The 19160-nt window shown below is 60.4% G+C and overlaps 1 protein-coding gene across 2 annotated transcripts; it reads left to right on the top strand.

The window, feature by feature from the left end:
* The first annotated feature begins 3303 nt into the window (after positions 1-3303).
* Positions 3304-18057, top strand: CAMSAP3 (calmodulin regulated spectrin associated protein family member 3). 2 transcript variants are annotated; one of them, XM_065873275.1, is made up of 19 exons: positions 3304-3451; positions 8908-9161; positions 9460-9582; positions 9666-9761; positions 9943-9975; positions 10824-10871; positions 11134-11272; positions 11883-12022; positions 12108-12201; positions 12281-12335; positions 12486-12559; positions 12873-12942; positions 13028-14483; positions 15663-15802; positions 15883-16190; positions 16547-16646; positions 17090-17202; positions 17281-17399; positions 17488-18057. In XM_065873275.1, exons 1-19 carry the CDS (start codon positions 3304-3306, stop codon positions 17791-17793), a joined length of 3816 nt encoding a protein of 1271 aa, XP_065729347.1. In that variant the 3' UTR covers positions 17794-18057. The 2 variants fall into 2 exon arrangements, with proteins under 2 accessions (XP_065729347.1, XP_065729349.1); XM_065873277.1 differs by lacking the exons at positions 9943-9975; positions 10824-10871 and having other exon boundaries at positions 17488-17793.
* The last annotated feature ends 1103 nt before the right edge of the window (positions 18058-19160 follow it).

Below are 19160 nucleotides of genomic sequence, written 5' to 3'. Positions count from 1 at the left end.
GAGGATGCTGGAAGCAAACATGCCGGGAGGACAGAAGGGGACGGTGGGGAGGGGGCCACCTGGTGCACACAGGGGAGCCAGTGTGTCCGGAGCTGCCTGGGCCCCAGGAACAGGCCCCGGAGAGAGGTAGGACGTCGATTCCAGCAGGCGTGGGTGGGGCGGTCCAGACCAGCAAGGCATTCCAGTCCGGCTGGTGTGGGGCTGGGCTCCAGGAGGCCCCCGGCTCCTGCTCTGACGCCGCCGGAAGCCCCCTGGCTCTCGCCTCCAAGGACGCCTGAGGGCCTGCGGGGCGCCTCCCAAGGCGGGAAAACCTTTGCTTGCGTGCTCACAGCGCTTCCCCCGGCAGAGTGTGCCGGCAAGCGGCAGGCACTGTCTTCACCCATGTTTACCCTTGGGGTCCACAAAGGTCACGAGAATCTCCCCAGGGAAAGCAAACACACGTGTGCGCCGGCAGGACACGCCACGCTCCCAGGAGGGGATGGGCACGAAGGCACGCCCTTCCCCGCCAGGTCGCCTCCCCTTGCCCTGAGCCCCAGATCCCCCGACAGAGCCGCACATGGGGACACAGAAGCCCAGTGCGAAAAGGACTGGTCCAGGTCTTTCGCGGGGGGCGCTGGGACACGGGCCAGGGCACACGCACCACGCACATCCCACACGTGCGCTCAAACACATCTACACTGGCCCCGTGGTGCGTGCGCCCACACCTGCTACTGCACGGGCACATCCAGACAGGAGGGCCCACGCCCCAGCTCCCCTCCTTCAGGAACCCCCACCCACTGCCCCATGACACCCACGCCTCAAACACGCCTGTGCAACGCATGTTAAGGGGATGGGGAATTTCTACAAAGGCTGGGGCTCAGGGACCACCATGGGCGGGTGGGGGGAGGGGTGGTTCTCAGGAGCCTGACTTGCTGTAGTGATTTCTCATCTCATAAAAAAAATTTTTTTCATTTACTTTCTTTTTCAAATTATTTATTTATTTTTGGCTGCGTTGGGTCTTTGTTGCTGCGCGTGGGCTTTCTCTAGTTGCGGTGGGCAGGCTTCTCGTTGCTGTGGCTTCTCTTGTTGCAGAGCACGGGCTCTAGGTGCGTGGGATTCAGTAGTTGTGGCACGCGGGCTTCAGTAGTTGTGGCTCGCAGGCTTGGTTACTTCATGGCATGTGGGATCTTCCCGGACCAGGGCTTGAACCCGTGTCCCCTGCACTGGCAACCGGATTCTTAACTACTGTGCCACCAGGGAAGCCCTCATCTCATAGAATTTTATACAGTCAAGAAAACACAGTTCTGTGCGTGTGTGTGTATAGATTGAAACCCCCGCCATAATTGTAAAAATTCACCCACCTGGTCTCACTTATATATGACAAACAAGGGCATCTAGATGCACACAAATACCCTTACACACCCACAAAACCATTCAAAACACAACTCCTTACACATGTACACCTCCTCACACACTACAGCCATATGTTCACAACCAGGCACCCATAAATGCACTTACACATAAAGAGATACATTCAGATACTCAGTTTACATTCAGAAACCAGATACACACACTCATACATGTGCACCTCGTCAAACTCACACTCACAGATCCGTGCAAATATCCACAAATCCACACAGATGTAAACGCCAGCTTCACACACACAAATACACAGAATACACTCATCGATACATGTCAACAAATAAACAGATAACATATAAACCCAAACACATACGTACACCTATTATACACATGAAACTACACTCAGGTATACACATCGGGACATACACGAAGACCTCACACTCACAAGCACAAACACTTGTGCATTCACAATTACACACAGTTAAGAGGCACACAGTAGATACCTTGACAAAAAATCACATGGAACACACAAGCAAATATTGACTATCCACAAATAGAGGCTCAGACATTTACAAGTACACCAGGCAACCTCCATACAGTTGCATCATGTATACAAATATCTGCGTTCACACACACACAAATATATTCTCTCTCACACACACACCCCTTCACACTGCCGTACACAATCAAGCTCATGCCACACATAGATTTGCTCACACAAATATGCAGTTCCTAGATAATCTTGCAATCTCATAGATGCATCCAGAAATGGACATTCTTCTACAGTTATACCCACTTCCACTGTTTACGCACCCTGTCACACCACCTTATCTCACACCATATACCCAAACACAGTCACCCACAAATACACTCACATGTAAATACACATATATGAGCAAAACACATTCCACAATCGCTACCCCCATACACACACCCGTGTGCACACAATCATACTCATAGACTCATATACAAATGCACTTAGATACAAATACATCATCCTCATTTACACACAATTGGAGCCCAGCCCCCAACACATTCTGTTGATACCACAAATGCACACACAGACATTTGCAAATATACCCAGTAACAGCCATTCAACCACACTCACAGATACAAGCTGTCACACTCCTGCATAATTACACACACTCTCAATTTGTCGCATATACTCCTTCATTGACATTCATCACACCCTGACACAAAAGAGATGTACATTTAGATGCCCACAAATAGGAAAACTCACAAATGCACTAACAAAACACAAATACACACACACTCCTGAATCCTCAGGACACCAACACCTACACAACACAGATCCTTGTACACACAACACACATGGAAAACAAGGACGCGCGCGTTGTCACATTCGCACAGATACGGACACGCAGACACCCTCAAACATATTCCACACCCTCCTTTCACCACCCAAACACGTCCAGAGATGCACACACTGATGCGAATACAGACACACCTTCTTGGACGCTCACAAGACACAATGAGAAACAGGTGCACACACGCGCGCGCTGCCTCCAGGCCGGGAATGACTAGCTCACACTCACATCTAAGGAAACACAGTTGGGCAGGCACACACACCCGCAAGCAGAGGGTCCCTCATCCTCCCCAGCGCGCGCGCACACACAGGCGCGCGCGCGCACACACACTCCTCCGCAGCCTCCCCCGCCACCACCGCAGTCTGGGCCCGCCCCACCCTGCGGCGGCGAGGGGCCGGGAGAGGCGAGGGGACAGGGTCGGGGGCCAGGCCCGGGGGCGGGGCACACCTGGGCTCCGCCCCGGGGCGGGGCCGACGCAGCGTCGTGAGCGCGATCGGCCGCACCTGGCTCGCCTGCGGCCGCGGCGGTGACGGTGGTGGTGACGGCGGGCCCGGCCGGGGTGCTAGCGCGGCGCAGCCCAGCCCAGCTCAGCCGGAGCGAGCGCGGAGCCGGTGCCCGCAGCCCCGGCGCCGCCATGGTGGAGGCGGCGCCCCCCGGGCCCGGGCCGCTGCGGAGGACCTTCCTTGTGCCCGAGATCAAATCGCTGGACCAGTACGATTTCTCACGGGCCAAGGCGGCGGCCAGCCTGGCGTGGGTGCTGCGGGCCGCGTTCGGGGGCGCAGGTACCAGGCTTGGGGAGAGGGGGCGGCAGGTGCGGGGGGCGGGGCGCCGCGCCGGGGAGGCCGGGGCCGTGGGAACAATAGCGCCGGTCGCCGGGGGTCCCCGGGCCCGGGCCCCTGCGCGCCGGGCCTCTGGGCTTCCTGCTCGGCCCAGGCGGTGGACTTTGCCCGGCCGGCTGCGGGAGCGCGGTGGGGGTGGGGCCGGCGGCCCAGCTCCGCGCCGAGACCCGGGCGTCCCGGACCCCAGGTGACCCGGGCAGGGTCTGCGGGCCGAGTGTTGTCTCCCACTGCGGGCCTCGCCTGGCTGCCCTCCCCCCCTTTACACACACATCGTGCGCCCGCGAGGACCCCCGCCCCCGTCCAGCCCGGACGCACACCCCGCGTCGGCCCTGCCTGCTCTGTGGGCGGTGAGGGGAGCGGGAAGCCCCTGTTTCGCCTCCACTGCCCCGGCCGGCGGCTGGCAGCTGTGACTTATTGCCCCATTTTGCTTAGGAGGCGGGCGAGCCCAGCAGAAGGGAAATGGCTTTTCCAAGATCGCCGGGGGTGGGGGCCCAGGTGCAGGGCCTTCTCCCACTTCCTCCCCCCGGTTCACGTGTGTGAAGAACTCAGGCCACCCCACCGGGGAGGATGCGAATGGGTCCCTAGGTTTTGCGGCCCAGGGAAGGATCAGTAATGGCCCCGTGCCAGAGCTGAGAGTCAGGGCCTGGCCATGGGGAAGACGAGTTAATTAAGGTCTGGGCCTTCTGGGGGGACGCCCTGCCCTCCCACTGGCCCTGCCCACTGGTCTTGGCACCAGCTGAGCACAGCCCATCATACCTTCAGTGGCCTTCCCAGAACAACCAGTTCTGGGTGTGGGTCTTGGTGACAGCTGTCCGGCTCCTGGTTCCGCCTGAGCCTGTCTTTCTCCCAGTCTCTTTCCCTGCACCCTCCCAAGCAGGGCCCACTCTGGGGCTCACCGCCCACAGGGATCTGCTTGAGAAAGGGGGTGGGGGTGGGGGGATGGTTGGCGGGGAGAGACCCAGGTCTGCCCCAGCCCCTCGCATCCCAGGTTATGAGGCCACAGAGGACTCAACTTTGGGAATCAGAATTGGCTTTGAGTCCCACGCTCCACCAGAATGTGGACGAATTAACCCAATTCTCTAAGCTTCTGTTCAGTCCTCTATAAAAGAAGGCATTTGTGCACTTTGTTATCCATTTCACAAATGTCTGCGGGGCACCCACGAAGTGCCAGGGCAGTGCTGGGGTGATTGGGGTCCCAGTTCCTCCTCTCGCAGGGTGAGAGAGACTGACCACAGGATTACTCTGTTTCTGGCGCACGGTACACGCTAAGTGGATGTTGCTATTCCTGCTGCCGTGACCAGTGGTATTTTTATTAACGATAATATTATTCATCATCTGGTCAGGGATCAGAAGAGAAATTACTGTTCCATTTCCCAGAAAGAAAAGTCAGGTCCCTGGGGGACGCCCTGACTCACCCGGTTCTGTTCTCACTGACCCAGCTCCCCTGCGTTGTGTGACATCCTTCCCGAAGGTCACGTTGAATCTGCCCCCCCGACCCACGTTCTCTAAACAGAGGGGGACTGAGGAAGGTGGGACCCCAGGCTCTGAGCAGGAAGTGGGGAGCAGAGCCCTGCTTGCTTCATGAACTCTGGGACTCTTTACTGATGCCTGTTGGGTGCCAGTCCAGTGCTGGGTGCTCAGGATGGAGAGAGGGGGATGAGACTTGAAACCAGATCATTGGTGCTTAGGGTGATAAAGTCGGTGATGTCCAGTTAATGTCGAGGTGTGCTGAGGGCCTTCCAGCGAGCAGGCTGGGGGAGGAAAATCCCGGAAATCTTCCGGGGGGGGAGGAGAAAGGAAGGCTCCCAAGAGGAGGGAGCATTTGAACCTTGAAGGCTGTGTAGGAGTTTGCCAGGGGGAGGAGACGAACAGCGAGTTCTCCAAGAAGAGTGTACAGGTCCCAGTGGTGGCCAGGAGTGGCCAGGGAGATGAGGGAGTCTGGTGCAAGTGATGAGGGCCTCTCAGGCCATGGATGGGGAATCTGAGGGCCCTGGGGAGACATGGAAGGTGTTTGGGGACTGACCAGATGAGATCAGATATGCAGTTGCCCCGGGGGAATAACGGCTGGGGGAAGGGGTAGTTCTGATGGCCCCAGGGTACAGGCGTGAAGAGGCTGGGCAGGAATGCAGGCTAGTGGGCTCCACAGAACTCAAGCTCAGAGATAAGGAAGGGTGGCATCTTTATGCAAGTTTGGGAAACACCACATGCAGTCCCTTAGGCCGCCAGAACCTCCAGGTGATACTTAGGGAACTAGGGTCCCATCGCTCTGCCCTTTACTATCTCTGTGATCTTGGCCAAGTCATCTTAGCTCTCTGGGCCTCGGTTTTCTTATCTGTACAACAGATAAGAATAAGTCTCGGAATAATTCAACGAGCAAATGCACACAAGGCGGCCAAGGCAGCGGCGGCGGTGGTCCAAGGGCTAGCTGCGCTTTAGCTGTGCTGTCCAGTGTGGTAGCCACGAGCAGCATCTGGCCGGTCTGAATTGTGAGGTGCTGTACATGTAAAAAACACAGGGGCTTTGGAAGCCTTTCTACCAAAAAAAAAAAAAAAGTGAAATATCTCATTAATAACGTTTTTATGTTGATGACGTGTTGAAACGATAATATTTGGGGTATATATAGGGTGAAATATATTACTAAGGTGATGTTACTTGTTGCAACTTTTTTAATGTAGTGACTATAAAATTTTAAACTTCCTGTGTGGCTCACATGCTATTCCTGTCAGACAGGACTGCTCTACAGTAAATGGTCAATAGAACACTTTATAGTACAGAGCAGTGGATCTCAACCAAAGATGAGTTTGTCACTTAAGGGACATTTGGCAGTGTCTGGAGACATTTCTGGTTGTTGCTACTTGAGAGGACAGTGCTCTTGGCATCTAGTGAGGAGAGACCAGGGATTCTGCTAAATATCTTAACAATGCACGGGACAGCACCCCCCTGCCCCAATTCCCCACACCTCAGCCCCACTAAACACGAAATTATCCAGCCCCAAATGCCAACTGTGCCGAGGTAGAGACGGACTGGTGTAAAGTAAGGACTTGATAAACATTAGCTCTAGCTCAAGTTGTCATCTTCAAGGCCCTGACAAGCCCTGCAGGAAAGAAACTTTAATTTTGCTGATGGGACCAGGAAGCAACCGGGCGCTGGAGAGAGGGGGAGGAGGGTTTGGCTTCAGGGGATGCCAGGAGCTGAAACCAGATGACGGATTGGATGTTGGAGCGGGGAGAGAGAAGGAGAGATGGTGATCTGTCTCTCACTGTGATGATGGGGACAGAGAGAAGGAGCACGTTTGGAGTAAGACGCTGAGCATGACGGGCGATGCCTGGGCTGTGGCAGGTGGCAGTGTTCAGATGGCCATGGAAGCCATCATAGTAGCGGGGGCAAGTCCATTGACAGGGCTGCCCAGAGCTGTTGGGAGCCCAGCATCAAAGAGGCATGTCAGGAGGTGGCCTGGCTTGAGTGGTGGGAGAGAGAGAAAAAGATGCCAGGGGAAGGAAGTTTTCTGGAAGAAGGAGGTACTCGGCAGAGAGCCCAGGCAAGATAGTGGGCGTTGGAAGGCCACTGCTGGCCTTGGGGAGGCCGGGAGCTAGGAGGGCAAGGGCAGATCAGGGAGGTTGGGACAGGGGAATGGTGGAAGGAAAGAAAACCTGGAGAACTCTTTTTTTTTTTTAATTGAAGTGTAGTTAATTTACAATGTGTTAGTTTCAAGGGTACAGCAAAGTGATTCAGTTATACACACACACATATATATACTTTTTCAGATTCTTTTCCAGTATAGGTTATTACAAGATACTGAGTATAGTTCCCTGTGCTATACAGTAGGTCCTTGTTGTTTACCTGTTTTATACATGGTAGTGTGTATGTGTTAATCCCAAACTCCTAATTTATCTCCCCTGCCCATCATTTTTGCTTACCCTAAGTTTGTTTTCTATGTCTGTGGGTCTATTTCTGTTTTGTATCGTCTCTTTTAGATTCCACATAGAAGTGATATCGTATGATATTTGTCCTTGACTGACTTCACATAATATGATAATCTCTAGGTCTGGAGGACTCTTCTTTCAAGGGGCAGAGAGATGGCCCAACTCTACATGGGGTTTGGGTATTAAGTAGGAAGGTCAAGTGTGAGTTTAGGGGGTGGGGAGAGAGTGGGGGGGTGGGGCAGGGAGGGGCTGAAAGCCAGGGTGCCTGGTCCTTGTAGGTGAGGGTAGGGGCCTCTGGAGAGCATCGCTGTGAATTCAGGCACCTGAGGAAGGCCTGGTACGACACATCCAAATGTTTTTAAGCAGTAGAATCCTGCCCCCTTCCATCTTTTCAAACACGCAGAAGCCCAGGATACAAAGCAGCAGCTCTGATTGGGATGAGTTGGGGCCTCCCTGGAAGACCCATAAGGGCACATCCAACCGCCTTGGCCTCGGTTGCCTCCTGTCTACCTCCCAGATCTTCCTGGCGGCTTATTCTGATCTTTCTCCTCCCCACCCTTGGGTCCCACTTGGTTGGGGCTCTGCCACCCCTCCTCCCTCCACATGCGGCTTCCTCAAGCCTCTTCCTACCCTGCCCCTCTCTTTCAGGGTTTTTGTGGCTACCTCTAAGCTCCAGCCCCTCCTGTACCCCCATCTCAGCCACCACCCTCTTTCTCTTGCCTTCCGCCTCCCTCTGTCTCTCTTCCCCCTCACTCCCAATGGAGCCCTGGGTGCCTCTCCCCCCTCCCCTTCAGTCACCAAGCTCAGGCCATTCACCCGCCCCCCACAAAGTATCTGCAGTCTGTCCCCCTCCCCCATTGCATGTCCTGTCAGCCAGCCCCCCACTCCACAGCTCATCCCACCCCCTGCTTAAGGCCTGGGTTTGAATCCCAGTCCAGAGCTGTGTGGCCTTCTTCGTGCCTAGGTTTCCTCATCTGTAGAGCGGAGTTACCACGTGTGCCCTGGCTGCTTCTTCCTAGGGTTGCCTTAAGGCAAAGCGAGTCCGCTGGGGTGGTGTAGGGCACCCAAGGAGAACGATTAAATCACACAGTTGTGCAGTCCTTAGGTGAGGGCGAGAGGGGTGGCTACAAGACCCCGCCCATCTGGCCTCCGCCCCCTCTCCTCAGGGTCCAAGAGCCCGCCATCTCCTCGAAGCACGTGCTCTCTCCCACCTCCTCGCCTTTGTATGCAGACCCCCTGCCTGGAACACCGTCACCCCTTCCTCTGGCAAACTCCCCCACACCTGCACCTCGTGTCTCAGGCCAGGTGCCCTATTTTCCCGTCCCGGTGCCATCCTCCCTGGTCCAGACCCGCAACGACCGCCCCCCCCCCCCCCCCCCGACCCATAATTGGGTCCATGTAATTGTATGTATGCGGAGGGGTTCTGTCCGGTGGCCCTGACCCGCCATGATCCACCCCCCCTCCTCGCCCCGGCAGAGCATGTGCCCTCGGAGCTGTGGGAGCCCTTCTACACCGACCAGTATGCACAGGAGCACGTGAAGCCCCCGGTGACGCGGCTGCTGCTCTCGGCTGAGCTCTACTGCCGGGCCTGGCGCCAGGCGCTGCCGCAGCTCGAGACGCCCCCCAGCCCCTCTGCGCTACTGGCCCTGCTGGCGCGGAGGGGCATGGTGCCCGCGCTGCCCGAGCGCCCGGTGCAGGAGGCCGACCTGAGGCACCAGCCTATCCTCATGGTAGGCCACGCCCCTACCTCGTTAGGTCCCGCCCACCAGGCCTGGCTCCTCCCCTCATGGCTGCTCCACCAGGCCAGGCTCCTCCTGCCAAGCCTGGCGCCTCCCAAAAGGCGCTAACTCTGGCTCCTGAGGACTTGCCTACCCGGCCCACCAGATCCCTAAGGCCTAGTTTGTGACCTCAGAGCTTGGACAGCCTCCCAAGCCCCTCCCACTTCGAGCCCCTCCCACCTCCAGGTTCTTCCTCTTTCTCCTCCCTGGGAGGCGCTCTGGTCTCACCCTGCAGCTCTTGCCTCCACAGGGAGCCCACCTAGCTGTCATTGATGCCCTCATGGTTGCCTTCGCCTTTGAGTGGACAAAGACACTGCCTGGTCCCTTGGCCCTGGCCAGCTTGGAGCACAAGCTCCTTTTCTGGGTGGACACGGTAGGTGGGGCTTGGGCCAAGGTGGGCTGGTGGGGGCCAGGATCACCCAGTGACTGGAGCACTGACTTCTCCCTGCTCCCCAGACCATCCGGCGGCTGCAGGAGAAGACAGAGCAGGAAGCTGCCCAGAGGGCATCTCCCGCGGCCCCTGCCGATGGGGTGGCCCCAGCGCAGGCTTCGGTGAGCCTGGGGCGATGGATGGAAGGAAGGAAGGAAGGGCGGTCCCTCGAGGGCTGGGTGGGCAGGTTGGAGCTGTGCCTCGAGGCCATGCCTGCACTGGGGGGGCTGGAGGTGACTCTCTCTCTCTGCCCTCTCCCCTCTGCCGCCCCTGCCACTCTCCTCTCTGCCTCTCTGGCATCAGTGTCCCACACGCTGGTACTGGAAGCTGGTTCCTGTAAGTGGGGCTCTCTCTCTGCCCCGTCTGCCTGCCCTGCTCGTCGCTGTCTGTGTGTCTGTTTCTGCCTGCCTGTCCTGCTCCCTCTCCTGTCTCTCCCCAGATATGAGCAAAGGAAGTAGGACCCCAGCCCTGGGGGCACAGAGAGAAACCCTTTGGGAACCAAGGGAAGGGGGGAATCTCTGCTGTTCCTGAAAGGACAGACTTCTCCCCGGTACATGACCCACCTCCCAGTAATCAAGAGGCTTGTACACTTGAGCCAAGGTGGGGAGAGGGAGGACCCCAGCCCATCAGACACATGGATCCTGACCCCAACAGGCAGGGCACATGGAGAAGACCCCTCTAGCCAAGAGAAAAAGAGGGTAGAAGAACCTTCCTAACTGAGACTCCAGCTTCCCTAAGGACAGCTCCCTGCTCTCAGTTTTGGGGGCAGTGGGGTGTCCATCCCTGAAGTACAAGGGGAAAGTGACCACTGCAGGTGTCGGGGGGAGGTTTTGGGCTGAAGTCCCTGCCTTTGCTCACTTCAGGGTCTCCTTCCCCCCACACTAGGGCCTGGGTTGGGGGTTCCTCTCCTGCCTTCCTGCTTCCTCTGCATCCCCTCCCCCAGCTGGGACCTGGGTCTTGTGTTGGGGGGAGAGGATTCCCTGCATGAGTGGCTGCTCTGTGGGGTCGCTCCTGGCTGGGAGGAGCTGGGGTCCCCAAAGCCGGCCAGGGCGCAGTCAGGGAGCTGGATGGCCGGGGCTCAGGACAGGGGTCAGGGCTGTCTCCTCCCCCGCTGGAGGTGTGCTTGGGGGCCCAGCAAGTCAGCACCCCTCCCGCCCCGCTGACAGCTGCTCCTCTCCCCCCAGCACGCAATTGCCTTCTGTTTGAAGGAGTCGGGGAGCAAACCCCCCATGGTAACGTATCCCCCACCCCAGGGTCCCAGGAGTCCCTGTCCCCAGCCCCCGCTGCTGGCCTGGCTGCTCGCAGACACCTCCTCTGCCTCTTGCTGCTGCCCTTCCCCTGCTCCAGGCTGGCCCCCCCCCACTCTGGCTCTGGGACCCCCGGCTTCACGCCCCCTCGTGGCGGAAACCCCAGGCCTCCCCGCCCAGCCTGCATGACTGCTGACTTTGGAGGGGGCCAGCTTGACCTCTGACGTGACCCGGCTCCCACCCACAGATCCGATATCGCAAGGACCGCGCCGTGGCCCGACGCGCCCCCTGCTTTCCGACCGTGACCAGCCTCCAGGACCTGGCAAGTGGGGCTGCGCTGGCCGCCACGATCCACTGCTACTGTCCCCAGCTCTTGCGACTCGAGGGTGAGTGAATGTGCCTGAGCCAGACCCCGTCCTTGCAAGCCTGGCACCCAGGCATTGGCGTCTGTCCCCAGAGTAGTGCAGCGATTATAAGTGCAGCTCCCAGAATTGGCAGACCTGGGTTTGAACCCCTCTCTTCCCGTAATGAGCTGTGTGACCTTGCACAAGCGTCTAAACCTCTCTGCGCTTTATACAGTTCACTCCTGCAGCAGATACCGATAGAGTACAAACTGCCAGGTCCTGTTTTAGGTGCCAGAGCTCCAGCCAGAACAATGCAGACCCGTTCCTGACCTCAGGCGGCTCACATCCTAGTTGGGAGAGAAAGACAATAAGTTCATCGAGAGGAATGTTCCGGATGTTAGGTGCTCTGAAGGGCACTGGGTAGTCAGGATAAGCTTTCTGAGTTGAGTTCTTGGGGAACTAGCACTCCAGGTGGTGGGAACAGCAGATGCAAAGGCCTGAGGAACAGCGTGTCACGGTACGCACCTTGTGAAGGGGGCCTAGCCTGGCTCGTCAGAGGTCCTCTGTACATGTTGGCTGCTGGGCCCCCGCTTCCCCGGAGCCCCATCCTCCTTCCCTCAGAGCTGGGGACGCAGGCATCCTGTCCTTACAGAGGTGTGCCTCAAGGACCCCATGTCTGTGGCGGACAGCCTGTACAACCTCCAGCTGGTGCAGGATTTCTGCGCCTCCCGCCTTCCTCGGGGCTGCCCGCTCTCTCTCGAGGACCTGCTTTATGTCCCACCGCCCCTCAAGGTAAGGCCATCTCGGGGCCTTGTGGGCAGAGGGGGGGTGTCGGGGGCCGTGCGCCTGGTTGGCTGACCCTGCTTTCCACCTCCAGATCAACCTGATGGTGCTGCTAGCGGAGTTGTTCATGTGCTTTGAGGTGCTGAAACCCGACTTCGTGCAGGTCAAGGATCTGCCTGATGGTCACGGTGAGGCCCGACCCTGGGTCCGGGGGGCATGGGGGCGGGGGAGGTCAAGCCCTGCCTGACCCTCCGCTCTGTGCTGCAGCTGCCTCCCACAGGGCCACGGAGGCCTCCCCACCTCAGAACAACAGCGGCAGCAGGTACCGCTCCCCTGTTGGGTTGAGACTACACAGCCACAATGGGCTCCTCCTCCTGCGGGGACGGGGAAGGGAGATGATCTGGTCTGCAGTCCCAGGAGGGGCGAGGGAGGGGGAGAGGGGGCCCCTCGGCTGACGCGCATCTCTTGGCAGTTCTCCTGTCTTCAACTTCCGCCATCCACTCCTGTCATCCGGCGGCCCCCAGTCCCCACTCCGAGGATCCACAGGTGAGGGCAGGGAGATGGCTTGTCACTGGAGACCCCCATCCAAAGACCACCCCAGCTGACCTCATGTCGTCCCTCTAGACCCCTCCATTGGGTCCCTCTGGCACCCGAATGATCCTTGGTGACGCTCATTGTCCCCCCAGTGACCTCCCCAGTGGCTCAACAGGACCCCGTAGTGACACCACCCACAGTTATCCATCCGCATAATGACCCATCAGTGACTCACCCATTGACAACCCGTGGCTGAGGCCACCCAGGATCCCCATTGACCCCCCCCCGAGTGAGCACTGAGTGACCACTCACTGCCCCTCCCCAGGCTCGCTGAAGTCCTCCCCGTCCATGTCCCACGTGGAGGCCCTCGGCAAAGCCTGGAACCGTCAGCTCAGGTGAGCGCATGGCAAGGGCCCGGGCAGTGGAGCGGGTGGGGCCCAGGCTTGTCCCAGGGGCTGACCCCTCCCTCCGGCCGCCCAGCCGTCCCCTTTCCCAGGCCGTGTCGTTCAGCACTCCCTTTGGCCTGGACAGCGACGTGGATGTTGTCATGGGAGACCCCGTCCTACTCCGCTCCGTCAGCTCAGACAGCCTGGGTCCCCCGCGCTCTGTGCCAGCCCGGACCCCCACCCAACCAGCCCCGGAGACTGGCGACCTGCCTACCATCGAGGAGGCCCTGCAGATCATCCACAGTGCCGAGCCCCGGCTGCTCCCGGATGGGGCTGCCGACGGCAGCTTCTACCTCCACTCTCCCGAGGGGTCCTCCAAACTGCCACTGGCTTCCCCCTACCCACCCGAGGGGGCCTCAAAACCACTGCCCGACGGGCCCACCAAAGCACCCACCTACTCGCCCCACCCCGAGGGCCTCTCGAAACCGTCTCCCTGCCCAGTGGGGGAGGTATCGAAACCGCCAGCCCTGTCTGAGGGCTCCCCGAAGGCGGCGGCTTCATCCCCAGTGGCCAGCAACTCTGAAGTGAAGATGACCAGCTTTGCTGAACGCAAGAAGCAGCTGGTGAAGGCCGAGGCTGAGGCAGGGTCCCCGGCAGCCACCCCAGTGGCACCAGAGGCCCTGAGCTCAGAGATGAGTGAGCTTGGAGCCCGGCTAGAGGAGAAACGCCGGGCCATAGAGGCTCAGAAGCGACGGATCGAGGCCATCTTTGCCAAGCACCGCCAGCGACTGGGCAAGAGCGCATTCCTGCAGGTGCAGCCGCGGGAGGCCGGCGGGGAAGCAGAGGTGGAGCCAGGCCTGGCCCCTGGTGGGGAGCGGCCGGCAGGCGAGGGCCAGGGTGAGCCGTCGCCACGGCCAAAGGCAGTGACCTTCTCGCCGGAACTGGGCCCGGTGCCCCCCGAAGGGCTGGGGGACTATAACCGGGCGGTCAGCAAGCTGAGTGCAGCGCTGAGCTCGCTGCAACGGGACATGCAGAGGCTCACGGACCAGCAGCAGCGGCTCCTGGCCCCGCCAGAGCCCTCTGGGCCTGCCCCGCCTCCCGCAGCATGGGTCATCCCTGGTCCCACGACGGGCCCCAAAGCCGCGTCCCCCAGCCCCGCCCGGCGTGCTCCGGCTGCCCGGCGCAGCCCCGGGCCTGGCCCCAGCCCCACACCCCGGAGCCCGAAGCACGCGCGGCCGGCGGAGCTGCGGCTAGCACCCCTGACGAGGGTGCTCACGCCTCCCCACGATGTGGACAGCCTCCCCCACCTGCGCAAGTTCTCGCCGAGCCAGGTGCCCATGCAGACACGCTCCTCTATCCTTCTGGCGGAGGGGCCACCTCCCGAGGAGCCCGCGGCCCGGCCTGGCCTCGTCGAGATCCCGCTGAGCAGCCTGGAAGAGCCCACGGCTGAGGATGACGGAGATGGGAGCCCCCCTGGTGCTGAGGATTCCTTAGAAGAAGAGGCATCTTCAGAGGGAGAGCCCCGGACCGGGCTGGGATTCTTCTATAAGGTGAGAGTCACCTGAGCAGGTGGGGGAGGGGCCAGGTGGGTAGATGGATGGATGGTCAGGGATGGGTGGGCAGGTGGGTAGACAGGCAGTCACATGGATAGGGCTTTCCCAATGGATGGACAAACAGATGGAACTGGGGTGAGGGGGGAACAGAGGTGGATGAGTGGTTAGCCAGCTGGCAGCTGGCAGACAGACAAGGTGTGTATGTCCAGATGGACACATAGATGGGGTGGGTGGATAGACAGAGGGAGAACAGGTAGTAGACAGTTGGACAGGGCTGGGCAGATGGATGGATGGGTGGGTGACGGACACATGGATAAGAGTGGGTTTAGACAGATGGGGCTAGGGTCCTCTATGGTATCCTCTCCCTCCTGCTCCCTCCTTCATTCCCTACCGGCTCCCCTTCCGGACTCTTCCATATCCAATCACTCTTCTTCCTGTTGGCATCCCCAGCCTGGGCCACCACCTCTTACCTGGACACCTGCAGTCATGTCCTGATTGGTCTCCACTGCCCACCCCTCACCACACACCAATCCCTGGCCATTTTCAACTGAGCGGTCAGCAAAATTTATTTAAAATGTAAATTGGACCTGGTCACCCCCTTATTTCAAACCCTTCTGTAGGTCCTCTTTGCTCTTAGAATAAAAGTCTTTCCCATGGCTGTAGGCTCTGCTTGCCCCTGACCTCATCCTATGGCATCCTCCCCAGCTCTGCATCCCAGCCACACTGGCCTCCCTGCTGTTCCACACCTGCTAGGCTTGTTCTGGCCTCAGGGCCGTTGCACTTGCTATTCGCACTGCCCAGAATGCTCTCCTCACCGCTCACCCCCACCCAGTTCAGTCCTCATCATCACTCTCCGAGGTTGCTTCCTCTGGGAGGCCCCTCTCGGTGTCCCCAGGCCAGGATAGGTCCCTCCCCACAGTGTAGACTGACCGCAGCCTCTGCTGGTGTTCACCAATGTTGGTGTGATACCCGATTGCCTTCCCCGCTGGGTTAAGTGCTTGGTGTGCCCAGAACCCAGCATGGGGCTGTGCGTACAGCAGGTGCCCACCAAGTGCCTTCAGAACAATTACAAACACTCAAGGACAGGCGAGCGGCTGGCAGGCTGGGTCGACACAAGGTCAGACTCCAGCCGAACCAGGGGAGAGACAGCCAGCTACACTTGGTGCCTGCCCCCAGGATGAAGACAAGCCCGAGGACGAGATGGCCCAGAAGAGGGCCAGCCTGCTGGAGCGTCAGCAGCGGCGGGTGGAGGACGCACGGCGGCGGAAACAGTGGCAGGAGGCCGAGAAGGAGCAGCGGAGGGAGGAGGCTGCGAGGTGAGGCTGGACCCAGCCTGGGGAGTCTCCCACCACTGGCGTCCCCACAACCTGACTGCTTCGATCCCCTCAATCTGCAGGCTGGCCCAGGAGGAAGCAGCCCCCGGGCCCCCGGCCCCCGCAGCTCCTGCCGCCCCTGCCTCAACTGCAGCCCCTGCCACCCGGGCCCCAGCCGAGGAGGAGGTGGGCCCCCGGCGGGGGGAGTTCACGCGGCTCGAGTATGAACGCCGGGCCCAGCTGAAGCTGATGGATGACCTCGACAAGGTGCTGCGGCCCCGGGCGATGGGGAGCGGGGGGCCGGGCCGGGGCGGTCGGAGGGCCCCCCGGCCACGCTCCGGTTGCTGTGATGACTCGGCCCTGGCGCGAAGCACAGCCCGTGGCCTGCTGGGTGAGGCCCCCGTGGGTGTGTGGGGCGGGCGGTGCAGGGCGCATCCGCAGGGCCGAAGCGTGGGCTCCCAGGGGTCAAGGCTTCCACAAGGATGTGGGGCTGCAGCAGGGTAAGGGCCGTGGGCAGAGCTGGCCTGGGGTTCTCTCCACGGCTTAACAGGTGAAGGGCCGCTTCCCACAGCCTGGCGTGGTGGGGTGAGGTGGGGAGGTCATTCTCCAGCGAGGCTGCGTAGGGCGAGGGTCTTGGACAGGGCTGACCGCACATTCCCTCACCAGCCGGCCAACTAAGGTCCCCTGGGCATATGTGGAGGTAAGGGGACTTCAGGTGGGGCCTGACCCAACACCCTCTGCTCCCAGGCTCTCGGCTCAGCAAAGTCTACTCCCAGTCCACCCTGTCTCTGTCCACTGTGGCCAACGAGGCGCCCAATAACCTCGGCGTGAAGAGGCCCACGTCTCGGTGAGTTTAGCCTGGGCAGGCAGGCGTTTATGTTCCAGGTGGCCTCTCAGAGAGAGGAGAGGAGAGGGGAGAGGGAGAGGGAGAGAGGGAGGGAGGGAGGGAGGGAGAGAGAGAGGGAGGGAGGGAGGGAGAGAGAGAGGGAGGGAGAGAGAGAGAGAGCTGGAGAGGGGGAGGGGGAGGGAGAGGGAGCCTTAGGAGGGTGATCTGGCACGAGGGTGTGCACCTGCCACCGAAGATGCAAGGCTGCACACCTGAGACGGGTGTTCAATGTGCCCGGGGCCGGAAGAGGGCCTTGCGTGGACTTGGGAGCCCAGATGATGTCAGTGGATGCGTCCTGCCTGCTCGGCTGTGTCCTTGGCTCGCCCTTCCCGGGTCCCACCGCACACTGATTGGGAGGCTTCGTCCACCGCTGAGCGCACCCCACCCCACCCCTCCCCCCGCAGGGCTCCATCTCCATCCAGCCTCATGTCCCCAAGCCGCCTGCCTGGCAGCCGAGAACGTGAGTGGGAGAACGGCAGCAACGCCTCCTCCCCGGCCTCAGTGCCTGAGTACACGGGTAGGTGGGACTTCAGGGGGTGAGCACCGAGCCCCACCGGCGCCCCAGGTTGTCCCTGCTGACCGCCCCGCCCCCTAGGTCCACGGCTGTACAAGGAGCCGAGCGCCAAGTCCAACAAGTTCATCATCCACAACGCCCTGTCGCACTGCTGCCTGGCGGGCAAGGTGAACGAGCCGCAGAAGAACCGCATTCTTGAGGTGGGCCTGGGCCGGGGCTGGTGGACTGGCGGCAGGCGGGTCGCAGGGGCCCTGCTGGCCTGGCTAACTGCTTCCGCCCCCCACCCAGGAGATCGAGAAGAGCAAGGCCAACCACTTCCTGATCCTCTTCCGCGACTCAAGCTGCCAGTTCCGGGCCCTGTACACCCTGTCCGGGGAGACGGAGGAGCTGTCGCGGCTGACAGGCTACGGCCCCCGGACGGTCACGCCCGCCATGGTGGAGGGCATCTACAAGTACAATTCGGACCGAAAGCGCTTCACCCAGATCCCCGCCAAGACCATGTCCATGAGTGTGGATGCCTTCACCATCCAGGGGCACCTCTGGCAGAGCAAGAAGCCCACCACTCCCAAGAAGGGCAGCAGCACCCCCAAATAGCCCCGTCCCGGGTGGTCCGCAGGCCGGGCCCCATGTGCTCTGGCCACCGCCCTCCTGGGGGACAGCCCAGAGGACAGTCCGTTGGTATGCCCGGGTCCTGTCTGTCCCCCCGTGACCTCGCCTGGGTGGGGCTGGAGTCCCCACCCCCTTACTTTGGTCCCATCCTGCTGTGGGGGCTGAGCTGGGAGGTTCAGGGACTCAGGGCTCAGCTCAGTCCCCCGTCTGTCCTCCCCACCTTCTCGAATAAAGTAATTTAAAGAGAGCTCGACTGAGGCTGGCTGGCTGGGGTGCCTGGTGACATCTCTGCCCGAGACGGTTTCCCATACTCGCCGGCTGTTCCCTGCCTCCCGTTCCCTCTTGAACTTGCTCCAGCCTCTCCTCTGCCCCCTCGACACGACCCGGCCCCCAGGGCCCCGTGGCCGCTTCCCAGCTGCCTCTTAACTGACTTCCTGGGCACCTGAGGCCTCTGGCCAGCCCTCCCCGCCCCCGCTCGCTTCAGTTTTCTCCTCAGTGTGGCTGTTATTATCGGCCAGTCCCGGCATTTGGTCCTTGGCCAACTGCTAAACGTGATCTCTCCAGCTGCCTGCCTACGTTTCTAGGCTCCGTGGCCGCCTCTGGGCCGGGGGTTCCTGTTTCTCTCCTCTGAGCTGTGCGTCCAAGGGTCTGGTTGCCGCCTTGGCGCGGCCGCTGGACGTCTCAGATGGAGGAGCTACATCACAAGCTCGAGCCGGGCGGAGCTCGGGTCTCCCTGCAGCTCAGACTCTCCACCGCCACTGGATCCCACACATTCACCTCCCGAGGGCCTCTCTGTCCCCGTGACTGCACCCCCAGTCACCTCCTGCCACAAGCCGGTCCCCACAGCAGCCTGCCTGGCCTGTTCAGGGCACAAATCCGGTTAAGTGCCCGAATGCTTAAAATCCTTTACTAGCTTAGAGCCCGCTAATGGCTTCCGGGAGCTTAGGACTAAGGACCGCACCTAGGCCATGGCCCATGGCTGAGGTCTGGCTCCTGGCAGCTGTCCAGGGAGAGAAGCGCCTTGCTAAGATCACAGAGCTGGTTGGGGCCCGCCTGCCCCCGGAGCTCTCAGCCCAGTCTCTTCCCAAGGGGAGGGGGGTGCCCTCATCCAAGGAAGAAGGGTTCGTGGTGGGGAGGCTGAGTATCTCTATCTGCTGAGAGGGAGGGGCGCAGGGGCCCCCTCCAGGCTCAGGGCCTCAGGCGGCAGAGAGACTGGCCTCTCGGAGCTCAGAACTGGCTCTGCGGGGTTAGGGTGGAGCGTGTGCCCTGGCCTGGAGCCCAGCTGCCCCACCTCCCCACACCGGCCAATCTGGGGGGTGGGGTGGGGGGCAGGGCGGCACTGAGCTGGCAGT

Source organism: Phocoena phocoena, chromosome 3, assembly GCF_963924675.1.
Source record: "Phocoena phocoena chromosome 3, mPhoPho1.1, whole genome shotgun sequence".
Lineage (NCBI taxonomy): Eukaryota > Metazoa > Chordata > Mammalia > Artiodactyla > Phocoenidae > Phocoena > Phocoena phocoena.
This window is presented reverse-complemented; position numbering and strand designations above follow the sequence as displayed.

What these genes read in the sequence shown, in the direction of transcription:
- CAMSAP3 (XM_065873275.1), top strand. Translation starts at nt 3,304, where the DNA reads ATGGTGGAGGCGGCGCCCCCCGGGCCCGGGCCGCTGCGGAGGACCTTC. An exon ending in GGCCGCGTTCGGGGGCGCAG is followed by an intron (nt 3,452 to 8,907) that starts GTACCAGGCTTG and finishes TCGCCCCGGCAG; the next exon opens with AGCATGTGCCCTCGGAGCTG. An exon ending in GGCACCAGCCTATCCTCATG is followed by an intron (nt 9,162 to 9,459) that starts GTAGGCCACGCC and finishes TTGCCTCCACAG; the next exon opens with GGAGCCCACCTAGCTGTCAT.